Source organism: Cervus elaphus, chromosome 15, assembly GCF_910594005.1.
Source record: "Cervus elaphus chromosome 15, mCerEla1.1, whole genome shotgun sequence".
NCBI lineage: Eukaryota > Metazoa > Chordata > Mammalia > Artiodactyla > Cervidae > Cervus > Cervus elaphus.
The window spans coordinates 68,004,284-68,018,831 of NC_057829.1; the positions used below are offsets into that span (position 1 = coordinate 68,004,284).

The following is a 14,548-nucleotide window of genomic DNA, read 5'->3' on the forward strand; positions in this document are numbered from 1 at the left end:
CCAAGTATGGTTCTTGAGATGTGATTTATGCCCGCAGCTAGATTGGGTGATACATACGCCATGAATACCTATCACAAAACTGTATAATTGTAGAAGTAGTGACTAAACAGCTTGTCCTGCCATCATATTACAGCTTTATGCCTCGGGTCCCATCTAGAATGTTTCTTGATGAGCTTTGGGTGCACAGTAGTTTTTACCATCTTTCCTGGATAAGACAGCTCAGATTTACAACTGTTAAATGCTTTAGACCTAAGGTATTTTGTTGATGTTAACATTTGCTGCCAACGTCTAATGCCACATCTTGTTTACAGCCCATAAATTTATGACATAAGGAGACCACTCAGAATTTTGATATATTAGGAAAAAAGCACCAAGCAATGCCAAACACACGAACGGTTTTACATTTCAGACAGATACTTTTACACACCATTGATTGCATTTTAATATAACAGCGGTTTCATTTTGTTCTGCTGATAGATTCTGATCAGCTCTCGGCACTTAGGAATAGGGAAGTGAATGTTGCACATCTGGGAAAATAAAAGTTTTATTAAAGAAAGCATGAGCCAAACAGGTATTTTATTGCTGTCTTCGCCGTCACCTTAAATGATTATAGAAATAGAAAGGCTGGTTCTTGACTCTCTTTCCTAACAGGCAATCCCCCAAAGTGGTAAATACAATACCAGACCAGATCTTTTTTCATTAACTGTTTCCCTTTGCTTATCCCTGGACCAAAATACATTTCATGAATGAGCAAACAAAATATCATAAAGGAAACCCTGTGTTTTATAGTAGCTAGCTGTGTTTAGTTTGTGACATTACAGGTCTATTGCTAGGTGTGCGGCATCTTGTACTGTTTGGATAAATTTGAGCTATGGGATTAATGACTCTTGGTCTTCATGGATTAGAGGCAGGTGGCAACTAGAGTTGGATTGGTTCAGAGGCACTCACTTGCAAGTATTTGGTTTTCTGTCATCCCTTTTGTGACATTTCTGGGTGGGTGGAGGTGGGGGAACCCAATTCTTCCTTGAAGGAAAAAGTTACTAGTTTTTCATTTTCACATGTTGACCTGCAGGCCATTGAAAAGTTGGAGGCTTAATATTGTCTTGCCCTCTCCCTTGTGGTTTTAGGTGTGAGTGAAAGCAGAGTTCTTCCTCCCTCTTTCCTTCTTGTGCTGACCTGGCTGTGATACCACCTGTCCTTACATGGGCATGGAACCTCGAAGCTGTATTCTTCTTTCCTCTATTATGATTAACTCTCTGGCTGCCCACTGCATACTCTCCATGGCGTACAAGGCCCTTCTCAGGTTGTCTCAGCTGTTTTACCAGGCTTACTTCCTGCTGTTCCCTACCCAGTACTCCAGCTCAGCCACGTTGGATGTTTTGCCATCTGGTAAACACACCAGGTGCTTTATAGTTTGCATGCCTCTGTTCACGTGAGCCTGACCACTGACTGCTCGCCCCCAGCACATACATCTCCCTTTTAGAAATAACTGTCAACTGCCAAAGCCCAGACTTGCTATTCTCTCTAAACCCCAGGAAGAAATAGGAACTCTGTCCTGTACTCCCATGTTCTTCTTCACAGTAGAGAGCATCTCCACACTGTGGGGTGGTTGGTTATATTTGTCATCTCCTGTGGGTGGTGAATCCCTCACGTCTTACTCATCTTCTGTATTTGACTTGGAACTATTGTATGGTGATAGCAAAGGGAACAGAAACTCTGGAATGAAAAATTCTAGGTTGGAATCTCAACTCTGCTTCTTATTAGCTGCGTGACCTTGAGCAGGTTGATTTGCTCTTCTTTGTCTCTAATTGCATTTGTGAAATTGGGACAAGAATAGCTAGGCACAATACTTAATATCATGCCAGAGGTGTTGTAAGCCACAAATATACTTATGGATTTGGAGCAAATGTGTCCTGTGATGAGAGGAATTTTCCTTCTGAAATTTACCAGTCAAAGCAGCCTTTCCTTGCTTCTCTTAGGATTTCCATGTAGCCTCAAGATCTGAGTTCTTCCAGGAAGCCTTCCTAACAGATGCAGTCCTCTGACCTCCTGTGGCATCAATTCACTGTGTGACAACAAAGATTCTGAAACATTATTGTCTGGACTTGTTAATATTTGCATAATACTTGTATATCTCATCTTCTCATTTAGATTGGAATTGTCTTAGGAGTAGGATCTATATATAAAAAGATATATAGATCCTACTCCTAAGACAATCTCTTCTATTCCATCAGGATGTTTGATAAGACAGTCGTTTGGTTGTTATCTTTATTAATTTACATTTTGCTTATAATAGACTTTATCTCTGCAATTGATAGGCTGATGATATTAGGATTGTTATAGGAGCTGATACATACAGATATATCTCCACCCAGTCCCTCCCCCACCATGCTCACCCCCCACATCCTTCTCTGTACTATTTGTGGGTTCTCCTCATGTTTAGCTGGTATGAGAACTGCTGTTGAATACCAATGAGGTTCCTGCTATACTGATATAGAAAAATGATGGAAATCCCTCAAGGGCACAACTCAGAATAAACATGATCACTGTAATATGCATTGTTGTTTCTTTACAGGCCTTGTGTGTGTGTGTGTGTATGTATGTGTGTGTGTGTGTGTGTTAAGCTTTCTTTGCTTATGAGGGTGATCAAACCATGCTAAACGAGACATCACAGGGAAGTATCAGAAGCACACTATCCATCTAAATCTGGGCCCTGCCGGCCTGGTTTGTGCTGTTACAGAGTGAAATTGGTCTGTATCTTTCACTCGTTGTCAGGCCGAGCTGCAGAAGCTGAGACAACAAGCCCTGGAGACCAAACACTTCATTGAAAAGCAGGAAGCCGAGGAGAGAAAACTCCTGCGAATTATAGCAGAGGCTGATGGGGAGAGGCTGAGACAGAAGAAGGAGTTGGACCAGGTAGGAAGAGACCACACCTCCCCAGACCTGCAGACTCTATCAGCAGACACAATTGTTTGATTCAGCTCCTCACAAAACCTCATGCTTTTCTGAGCTCTTCCATTGAGTCTCTCAGAGCAGCCCCAGAGGCCCACTTCCTGTTGATTAATTATGAAATATCCATTCATTTATTCTGCTCCTATTTACAAGCACTTCCTGTGTGTCACCTGCTCCTTTAGGCTCTGGGGATATACTGACCAACAAGAAAATAAGTTACCCTGCCCTCAAGGGGTTTACATTCTAGCATAATATCATTGTTGCATATAAGTACAATGAGTAATTACATAATTTGGGAGCTTAGAAACTTAAATGCTTTCAAAGATCTAGCAGGTTAAAAAAAAGAGACTTTGGCTTGTGCAAGACAGTGAAAGTGAAAGTGTTAGTCACTCAGTCATGTCTGACTCTTTTCGACTCCATGGACTGTAGCCTGCCAGAGCTCTCCCCATGGAATTCTCCAGGCAAGAGTACTAGAGTGGGTAGTCAGTCACTTCTCTAGGGGATCTTCCTGACCCAGGAGTCAAACCCAGGTCTCCTGCATGGCAGGCAGATTCTTTACCATCTGCGCCACCAGGGAAGCATGTGGTACAAGACAGTAAGGAGTGGTAGAACTTGGCAAGAGCTTGCCCACCCTAAAGACGTTCAGATTTAAACACATACAATAACATGTTGGAAAAAGCCCATGGGCCATGGACTATTATTATTAATAATATAATTTGTTGTACTCTTTTCAACAAGACTGCCAACTCTTGTGGGAGGAGTCCAGTATTGGCTGCCTAGCAGGTTATTTTCAGTGCCTCACCTACTGAGTGCCTAGCACATGCAGACATTGGATGGGCATTCGTTGATTCTCTGAATGCTGCTGCTGTAATGAAACATGGGACATTTTGTCCCCCAGTGGCCATGCCCTGCCCTACCTTTCTAGGTCATCAGCGAGAGAGATATCCTTGGGTCGCAGCTAGTTCGTCGCAATGATGAGTTGGCTTTGCTCTATGAGAAGATCAAGATCCAGCAGTCTGTGCTGAATAAAGGCGAGAGCCAGTATAACCAGAGGTTGGAGGACATGAGAATCCTCAAACTTGAGATCAAGAAGCTTCGCCGGGAGAAAGGGATTCTTGCCAGGAGTGTGGCCAATGTTGATGAACTCAGGTAATAGAAGACCCCCTCGGAGGTGAGCGCTTAGCAGCCTATGGGGACTTCCTAAGGACCTTATGTTCCTCCTATTGGTCACTGAAGGTCTTTTTTTTTTTTTTTTTTTAAGATATTTATTTGGCTTCGACAGGTCTTAGTTATAGCACGTGGGATCTAGTCCCTTGACCAGTGATCAAACCTGGGTCCCCTGCGTTGGTCCCCTGAGTTTTAACCACTGGACCATCAGGGTAGTCCCAGCCATTGAAAGTCTTTTTCTGGTTGCATAAAATAAATTTTTTATGTTGAAATAATGAACAAATAGTGAGAAAAACTTTTCCATAACCCATAATCTACATCGTGTCCATTCTATGTCACAAAAAATGAATTCATTTCCTTTCAGGGGAACGTAGGCAAGTGCAAAAGTGTTTTTTGAAAACTTTAGTCTGGATTTAGTGAAAGAAAGTTCAGTTAAATCATAACCACAAAGTAGTTACAATTCAGAAAAAAATCCCCCCAATGAGCTCTTTAGAATTTCTTTAATAAGGCACTATGCAAGAGACGGAACATCAATATTTAAATTGAATCCTGGTAACATTTGCACATCTTTTTCTTGGAATTACACACAGAATGGAAAGAGGGGGAAATTTTAATTTTATCACTATTTGAAAACTCTGTTTCCTTAGAAGGCAGCCAAATTTTACATCTCACTCTTGATTTATCTTCCGCAGCTTTCACTTGAGCTTAGTGTGCCTTCTTCTTGCTTTAAATCTTACATTATACAAGATCTACTTTCCCTTTGGGAAAACATCACCATGTTTTATATGGGCAATTGCAGGAAACCAAATAATAGGTCTGGTGTTTTCTCAGTAACTATCTTATTCTCCACAGACTTGTAGATGAACAGTATCCTTGGCTACCTTGGGACAAGGACACAGTCTGGATCTGCTTCTTAAATTAATTGAATTAGATAGTTTTGATATTTAGATGCAGTGAATACGTTTGGGAATAGCAAGGGAAGTTGCACCATCAAGGATCGATCAATACTCTCTTTTTTAAAGAGTTGTTCATATTTCAGACGATGAAAGTAATACAAATTCATTGTAGAAAATAAGGGGCATGCAGAAAAAATGTAAAGAAGGGATTAGAAAATCGCTCATAAGTCTCCTATCCAGAGATATCACCATTGACATTTTGGAGGCAATTGGATTTACTCTAAGACACTATTGAATGGTCTCCAGGACCATCACTAAACTTGCCTGGCGGCTTAGTTGGTAAAGAATCTGCCTGCAATGCAAGAGACCTGGGTTCGATCTCTGGGTCTGGAATATCCCCTGGAGAAATGAATAGCAACCCACTCCAGTATTCTTGCCTGGAGAATTCCATGGACAGGAGAGCCTGGTGAGCTACTGTCCATGGGGTCCCAAAGAGTTGGACATGACTGAGTGATTAACACAAACTTGCCAGCCATGTGTTATTTTTATTACATATGCAAAGCACCACATTCTACCCATTCTCAGTTTGTTGATACTAGATTTTATCTTTATAGTGGGAGGTGCATGTTCAGTCACTCAGTCGTGTTCGATTCTTTGCAACCCTGTGGACTGTAGACTGCCACGCTCCTCTGTCCATGGGATTTTCCAGGCAAGAATACTAAAGTGGGCTGCCATTTCCTCCTCCAGGGGATCTTTCCGACCCAGAGATAGAACCCAAATTTTCTGCCTCTCCTGCATTGGCAGGCAGATTCTTTACCCCTGAACCACCTATGAATTCCTTATAAAGGAGTTTAATAAACTTAATAAAGATATTGGAGGCAAGCTGGCATGAATTCCAATCTCAGACTTGCCACCTACAAGCTGTGTGACCTTGGGCAAATCACAACTTATTTGAGCTTTAAATTTGTTGAAATTAAACATGAAAATGTAACATGCCTAGCATAGAGTCTGGTGCAAAAGAAATCATCAATCACAGTACCCAATACCCTTGCCCTTCTTTGAGGATGACACTCTAGAAAATAGTGTTAAAAATATGCTTTTAATTCTGAGCAGCTTGTTCTGAGCTCCCTGTTGAGTGAGCATCATGCAGTTAATTCTAATGGTTTGTCTTGCTAATGAGGGGAAGTTGTATTATTGGTTTAAATGAAGCAATTGAGTAAAAGAGATGGCTTGGTTTTAGTAATGCACTGCACACTCGCAGCAGACGAGGACAGATAATAATATCCTTCTTGCCCGTGTCAACCTGAGTGCTTGCCTCTGCTCGGCCTCCCAACAGAACTTCTCGTTCAATAGACTGGCAGCCAGTCGATGGTTGTAGACTCTGGTTACCTGTTAACTAGAGATTTGAGAAGTGTATTTGAGCCAGAGCTAGTTCTTCCGGACTTTTTCAGTCACCTGTGCAGTTGTGGAACATGAGACAAATGATCACTCCTAAATCAGTATTTTTCAGTACTGGCTGCACATTAGAATTACCAGCTGCTGCTGCTGCTGCTGCTAAGTCGCTTCAGTTGTGTCCGACTCTGTGCGACCCTATAGACGGCAGCCCACCAGGCTTCCCTGTCCCTGGGATTCCCCAGGCAAGACCATTGGAGTGGGTTGCTGTTTCCTTCTCCAATAGAATTACCAGCAGAACTTTAAAAATCTATGAAACCCAAGCCTCATGCTAGACCAATTAAAGCAGAACTCCTTTGGGGGTTGGTCCAGGCAAAGGCATGTTGTCATAGTTCCCCAGGTGATTCCAGTATGTTGCCAGGATGGTAATACACTGTCTTAATGATGTCAGGTTTCACCTGAGCCTCAGTCGCTTGCATCGAAGGGCCGTGGTAGAACATAGCTTGTTATCTCGCTGCTACTGTAGAAGACATTTAGAAACGTGGAATAATATATTGAAATCCTCATGATTTACCCCTTCCCTGTTCTTTCCATACACTTCTAAAATTCCCTGGGTATCAATAATCAGTTCCTGGTACTTTTTCCTTTCCCTTAAAGCTAAAGCTGAAGTTTGCCCTCTGCAAGAATTGGTATCACCTGTGTCTTGCCTTAGGCAGCTGGTCTCAGTGTTTCCAAAGTCTCCCTAATCCATCTTTTTCTATAAGATGTAGCATGCAGGAAACCATGTAAAGAAAGGATACTCAAATGCTGGGCAGAGAATTTGTTTGCTAAAGAAAGTTTGACTTATTTAGGCAGGAGCTTTTTCACACGCAAAGAGAGTTCCTGAAGGAGAGGACGAGATGCCGAGCCTTGGAGGAGGAACTGGAGAACCCCATGAACGTGCACAGATGGAGGAAGCTTGAGGTAACATTCCGGAGAGCCTTCCTCCCACCCCCCAAATCTCTCTCCACCCGACTTGTCTTCTTACCTAAAGCTCAGTAACAAGCACAGTTTTATTTAATCTGTGCCAGTCACCCATAATGTAAAAGACTGGATCAAATGTAAATTAGATTGTTCCAGATTTGAGTTTTGTTTTTAAAAACCTTTGCATCCTTTTATTTCCCAAAAGGAAGTGCAGTTTTAAAACTTGCCCTCTTTTCAAAGAACTAGTATTGTGTTCGTCAGACTCCTCCTTTTAGGATCTGGGGACACAGCCAAAGTCCCTTTGGAAGATGATGGATAATAAACCTCTTATTTTATTTTATGACCTCCTGAGATTCATTTCCACCAGCAGATAACAGTAACAGAGAAGCTCTGTTTATTCAATAAAAAGATGCCCATCTCCTCTAGTAGTACCCAGTAATGTGGGTGCAAGAAGGGGCTTTGACTAAGTTAACAGTTGGAATGTTGGGAGAATAGGCATATGTGATATAAGAAAGAGCAAGGAAAAGGAGAAAAATCAGCCAAGTAGGTTTTTGTTTCTCATTTTTATTTTTTCCTTTAAATGAAGAAAGCATTAAGGATAATGCATTATAAATTGTTATGTAAACATGAGGCCTGAATTTTAACAGTGTCCAGTCTTTGCCAAGTGAATGTGTATGCCAAATCTACTTCCAGAATATGGATATCAGTTGTCACTGCTTAGTATTTCTTAAGCAAAGTCATAGTCAGTGGAATATCTCCGCCTTTTGGACCCTCATTTATTCCTCTTCAAATGCCAAGAGTGGGGTAGTTTACTAAACTAACAATAACATGAATGTGTCTGGGGAAGAGAGATGAAAACTGTAAATTCATTTACTGTCACATTAGTTTATTCCATGTGTTTTCAAGCAGATCTCTTAAAGTTTCCAATTCCATGTCAATTTCTATTAAAAAAAATGGAAAACAGACTCTGGGAGGCAGTTGAAAATATTTAGCTGCTAGATTAATTCCAAAATGTCAGTATAGTTGAAAGTGAACCTTTGGCTCAATGTCTAGAGGGCAAATTATCAATGTATAATAGTAGATCTTGTTTGAATTGTACACAGATAGTTACTAAAGGTGCCTCAGAGCTTTATGGATTGATAATGCCGTTTGAAAGCTAAATGCCATGGTCATGTCCTGTTGCTAATAATTAGCAGACTTCCACATCCTGGGAACTTGCCCCATCATAGGCTGTAATGAATCTTCTTGTTGACAATTATGAAAGGAGAACTCTGAGACCGAATGAGTTAGGGAACCCTGTCTCATTCCAATGTAAACAAATGATGGTAGGGAAAACCTCAGAGCATAGTAATTAAGAAGCCCGGGCTTTAGAACCAGGCATATCTGGGCTTGAATCCAGCTCTGACCTTTATCAGCATGGGTAAATGACCTCCTCTGAGCCTCAGTTGCCTTATCTGTAAAAGGGGAAGGTAATACTGTCTAACAGGACTGTTGAGTGACTAAAATTTGATAATGTGTGAAAAGCACTTAACATAGTGTTCAGATGGGGCAAAGAATCAGGTTATTAGGCCCAGGAGCTGCCATCATTGCTGCTGTTATTATTTGCCCTGGTGGAATAAACATACTCACTTTCCACTTATAGGCTCACTAGGGACAACAGAGACGATACTAGCCAAACATCAGTCTGTTTTGATGACTGTCTCATCTGTCGTGCAATGCATTTTGATTTGTTTTGTCTTGTTTCTGATTCTTGTCTATATTGGGTCTATAACTTTGCAATAAATTTTAATAGACCAATAATTTTGTAGGGACCTCAGTGCTCTGGACCTGGTAATCTCAGCTGCTTTTTTTTTTCCCCTTGAATAGGCCAGTGACCCCAGTACCTTTGAGCTGATACAGAAAATACATACACTGCAGAAGCGCCTCATCAGCAAGACAGAAGAGGTGGTTGAAAAAGAGCTGCTCCTCCAGGTACCATTTCCATTTTCTGTGCCCATCAAACAAGCCTATTTCCTTAGCACCATCATCTCCAGTACTATGTTTTTAGAGCTAGATATTTGGCAGCGTTGCATGCCCCATTTTTAACTGTAGATGGCAACAGGGACTCACACACAGAGAACAAACAACCTGATTAATTGGTCTTTTATACTGCCATCACTAATATTTCAAGAATTCTAGAAAATTAAGTTCAAAGCTACATCTACTGCATTGAGTAATGTGAGCTTCCCTCCCCCCAACTTCTCTACAGTTTTGTTAGATTCTTTTAAATGCTTTTCTTCATATCTTCATATAATGTGAAATGCCATGACTTTGATTTTGAAAACTAGCCTTCACATAGAGCACAAATGTCCTCTTGAAGGTTTGTGAGAGTGAAATGGAAGAAAAGGTATCTTTTTGAAGATTTTATGTAGTAAGTTATTCTGAAGCAATCCATAGTGGTAACATCTTTGTGTATCTGTATCTTTGCAAGTACCAGTTGTCACTACTATCACCATAATCATCATTGTGCCAGATACTGTGCTGGTGGCTTTGTCCCCTCATCTTCCATTCCTCTGCACAGTTCTGGGGAGATGGTGGGGTTTGCCATTCCCAATCAGTGAACGAGAAAGTTGGACCCCAGGAGTTTGATGTGGTTAAAAGAATACAAGCTCTGGTGTTAAGTGGCCTGGCTTGTAATCCTGCTTCTGCAAATCTGTAGCTGTATGAAATTAACTTCTGCAAATCTGTAGCTGTGTGAAGTTCTTGATCTGTATTATGGGACAATACTAGAACCTGCAAAAAGGATGCTATTGGGACATTAAGGGTGCGTAAGACTGATGGCTCAGAGATGCATTTGTGGTCACTGCAGCTCCTTCCGGGACCTGAGCACTCGTGATGGTGGTTTGCTCAGTTGCTGTGAGCCTCGGCTCCAGTGTTTGATGGTGTAAAGCCACCCGAGCTGTTGGTCTGGCGTTCTCGGCAGGATTTCATTTCTTTCCTAAGATGGACGGCACCAAGTAGTATTATTCCTTAAGCACAGCCAGCTCTGCAGCTGCATAGGTCTTACCCAACACCCTCAGCCTCACACCCCTGGGACTCTGTCTCTTCTCCCAAGATATAAGGGTGTGTTTCTTGCTGGCATTACATTCCTTGATTCAATTTAATAACATGCCCAGGTACTCTTCTATCTAAAGATATTGTACTGGACAAGGAGACAAAATGCACATCATCCTGGAGCTTGTACCCTAGTGAAGAGGAAGAAGGGAGTGGTTAGACTTTTTTGCTTCTTGTGGTTAGACAGAATCCTGAGATATTAATAGTTTTGAGCAGCGGGTTGTGAGCAGGTATCTCACTTCCTAGTTGAAGCATTTATTTGTTGGTACAGGACTCTAGTGCTATCTTTTCCCACCTCCTAAGCACATACAGAGAGAGGAGCCACAAGATCAGAACAGTCTGGAATGTCAAGCCCCTTATACTGGAGAGGGAAACCTGTTCTAGAGAGACCCCAACCCTGTGATGGACTTTGTAGGAATGAGAAATAAACTTTTACTGTGTTAAATCACACATAGAAAGACTGATGGATCAGGAACCCCCTCCCTGACATTGTACCTTGCCCTGTCTCGTGCCCTCACAGCAATGCTCCTGGTCCTGACTCCCCAGAAGTGAGAAGAAAGCTCCTGAGCTTTGCTCCCAGCCCCTATCTCTGATTCCCAAGGGCAGCCCAGTATGGGGGAAGTCTGTGGTTCTCCCCTGAAATAAAATTAAGCGGCACTTGGTAGATAATGCTAGGGTATAAGGCTACTTGTTCCCAGGAGTTTAACCATTGAACTTCAACAGCTCCCTGCAAAACTGAGTAATCCAATGTGAGAAAGAGCATCACTTCATTCTGTGGGCAGCACAGAACCCAGCATGTAATTGTGTCAACAGAATTAATTTATTTCCCTTCACTTCACCTGCCCTCAGTCTCATCTCAGGTTTCATCACTCTCATCGGGCCCCCATGTGGGGAAAGTGTGGCACTTCGATGTCCTGGGTCACCATTTACCACCGACCAGCCACAGTAGCTCCCTCCTTCCCCTGGGCCCTCCGTTAAGCTGGCCTTGTGCAAGGTGTGTGTCTCTGCCCACTGTTTTCTCCGCAGTCAATGAAATCTGAACGTGGGATACATGTTGGATGATATTAAGAAATTAGTGTTGATTATATAAGGTGTAATAAGAGTATTATGGTTATGTTTTGTAAAAAAAAAAAGAAGCCTTTTTCATATGAGAGATGTACTGAAATATTTACAAATGAAATGATACATAGTCCAGGGTTTATTCTAGAATTTTCCAGTAAAGAAATGAAGGAAAGGGGTGTTCTGCCCGTAGTCTGAGTCCCCAGTCGGGAAAGAAGACTCCTCGAAACAATGCAACTTGCAATAGGGGAATTTATTACTGACTCGAGCCAGGGCCTCCCGCCCTCACCAAGGGTGTGAGGACGAAAAGGCCCCGAGCCCCAGTTCTCTCCGGTATTTATTAGGTCAAAAAAAGCAGCAGGTAGTTGGCGCAAGCGGATTGATTACACAGTTGCAAGGCAATTTTTGTTGGCCCAACGTGGGGCTTTCAGCTTTCCCCTGATAGGTTCCCTTTTTCTTGCTAGGCATATGTTGATTGGCTAGCTCCAGGAGGCCTGATAACTATGTTACCCCGGGAAACCAGGCCTACTCCTAATCTAGGCTGCCTGTCATGGTGTTAGCCATGACAGCCTCACAGAGGGAAGCGATGGGAGACACATGGATGTGGAGATGGAGGATCGATGAAATAAAATTGGCAAAATGTAAAATATAAAAGGGATGTTGAAAGGAGGATTGAAAGAGTTTAACATTATGCTTGACATAAAAATTGCCAATTATTATTTATCATTCCAAAGCCCATAGTCTTAACCACTGGGTTATCATTACTAAAAGCAGGAGCTTGTCTATATGAGCAATGGGTACTTGGCCCTCTTCTTTCACATTTTGCATTAGAAAAGACATTTTCCCTGAAGCTGAGTGCACAATGAGCGGCCAACAGGGATCTTCCTCCTTTTACAGATGAGCACAGGTAGTTAAGAGGACAGATTTGGAGTCAGAAAAATCTGGTCTTGGATCAGTTCTAACAGTTTGTATTTCATGACTTAAGGAGAATTACTTACATTCCCCAAATTTTGGTTTCTCTATTTGTTTGTTGTTGTACTTCAATTGCTCAGTTGTGTCTGACGCCAGGGCCTGCATCATACCAGGCTCCTCTGTCCTCCACTGCTGCTCAAATTCATGTCCACTGAGTCAGTGATGCTATTCAGCCATCTCATCCTCTGCCACCCTCTTCTCCTCTTGGATTTAATATTTCCCAGCATCAGAGTCTTTACAAATGAGTTGGTTCTTCCCATCAGGCAGCCAAATTATTGGAGCTTCAGCTTCAGCAACAGTCCTTCCAATGAATATGCAGGGTTGATTTCCTTTGGATTGATTAAATGGAGATAATAATGCCCAGTTTCATTATGGGAGGAAGATACTCCTGTCTGAATACACAACTCAGAGGTGCTATTGTAAGGATAATGAGTTAGTGCATGGGCACCAGGGTCCATGGTCCAGGGTTTGTCCTGTGGCTTCACCAGTGCCAGCCACAAGTCACATGCCTGAGGCCACGTAGCTGGTCAGTGATAGAGTAGGGACTCAAACAAGGCCATCAGCTCCAGCGTCCATGCTTCCTGTCACTTTATTACCCAGCCTCTCCTGTTCTCATCACTTTGTCAGCTTTAAAAGGAACCAAATTTTGTGTTTTGCCAGACCTCTCTATTGGAAGCTTGTTTCATACTTCATCGACTGCTCTAACTTTTTAACTTCCATCTACGTACTTTGGGTTCATTCTGTTCTTTTTCTACCTTGTTGAGGTTGGTGTTCAGCTCATTAATGTTCAGCCTGTGCTTCTAATATAAATAAGCATTGACAGCTGCAAAATGTCCTTTAAAAACTTTAGTTTCTTCCCACAGGTTTTGAAAAGTGGCATTTTCATTTTCATTCAGTCCTAAATAGTTTCTCCTTTGAGAGTAAGTCTTAAAATATCCCCTATTTCTGTGGAAGGCAGAAAATATCCACTATTTAAAACATCTACTATTTCTTCTATGGTAATTAGAGTACAAATTTAAATTTCCAATATATGCATTTAAGCTGCATGCACGCTATATCACTTCAGTCGTGTCCGACTCTTTGTGATCCTATGAACTGTAGCCTGCCAGGCTCCTCTGTCCATGGGATTTTCTTACCTATTTACTGTGACTGATGACTTTCATTCATGGTGTTCATGGTGGACTTTTTCTTTTTGTGTTGGATTTTGGATTATGAACTCATTTTCAGAAAGACTTTACTTATAGAACTTGGGAATGATCCAGGTTAAGGGGGTGTCCTTTCATTTGTTTCTGTTGGGTGCCCTAGGAAATATCACTTACTTGGGATAATTTTTTGTATTAGATTCTCATTTTGGGTAACCTAGTTAATATATATTAGAACTCTGAACTCATGATTGAAGACCCATGGATACAAATTCTTAGGGTAGCCATTTTTTCCCACCCATAACCTGGGAGAGATAGTTAGATTTCATTGTGGTCTTCCTGTCCCAGTGGATGAATTTCTGTTGTCTTTTTTCACTGAGGGTGTAACTCTTTTAAGTCCCTAACTTCATGTGGAGGAGTCTCTGTACCAACTGCCCACTTCATGCAGGCTCAGCACCTCATCTTTTATCCTCTTATGGCCATTCAAATCCAAGCCCCTCGCTCAGTAAGTCTGGCCACTTGTCCCAGTCAGCCCCCCGCAGGAGAGCTGCAGTATCTATTTACTGTTCTAATGTGCGGTTCACCCTCTGATTTTGACACTTAAAGATCAAACTACTTGCAACTGCCATTTTGTGATTGGAAGGATGTGTTGTTTTGTTGAGCAAGTCTAATGCTTTGTGGACTTTCGTTTTTGCATTATTTAGTATGCCATAATGCCATAAACAGAAATGTCTCATTTATTCTAATCCCTAGTTTTCTCATCCACGAACTGAGACCCACCCACAGAACTGAGTGTAAATACTCATACAGGGTGATCAGAGTGTTTAGTTACTGTTATCATTATGGTGATGATTATTAATATTATTAACCAACAAGCATTTTTTCCAGGTCTCCAAAGTTTAATAGTCTGCC

At 41.8% G+C, this 14,548-nt stretch overlaps 1 protein-coding gene across 1 annotated transcript in view; it reads left to right on the plus strand.

Annotated features, from left to right (window-relative positions):
• The window catches only part of CFAP58 (cilia and flagella associated protein 58), a 104,179-nt gene that overhangs the window by 47,579 nt on the left and 42,052 nt on the right, over positions 1–14,548 (plus strand). Inside the window, exons 12-15 of the mRNA XM_043925870.1 lie at positions 2,776–2,916; positions 3,878–4,101; positions 7,259–7,370; positions 9,237–9,341. Coding sequence (XP_043781805.1) covers positions 2,776–2,916; positions 3,878–4,101; positions 7,259–7,370; positions 9,237–9,341 — 582 coding nt within the window. The remainder of the gene's footprint in view (positions 1–2,775; positions 2,917–3,877; positions 4,102–7,258; positions 7,371–9,236; positions 9,342–14,548) is intronic.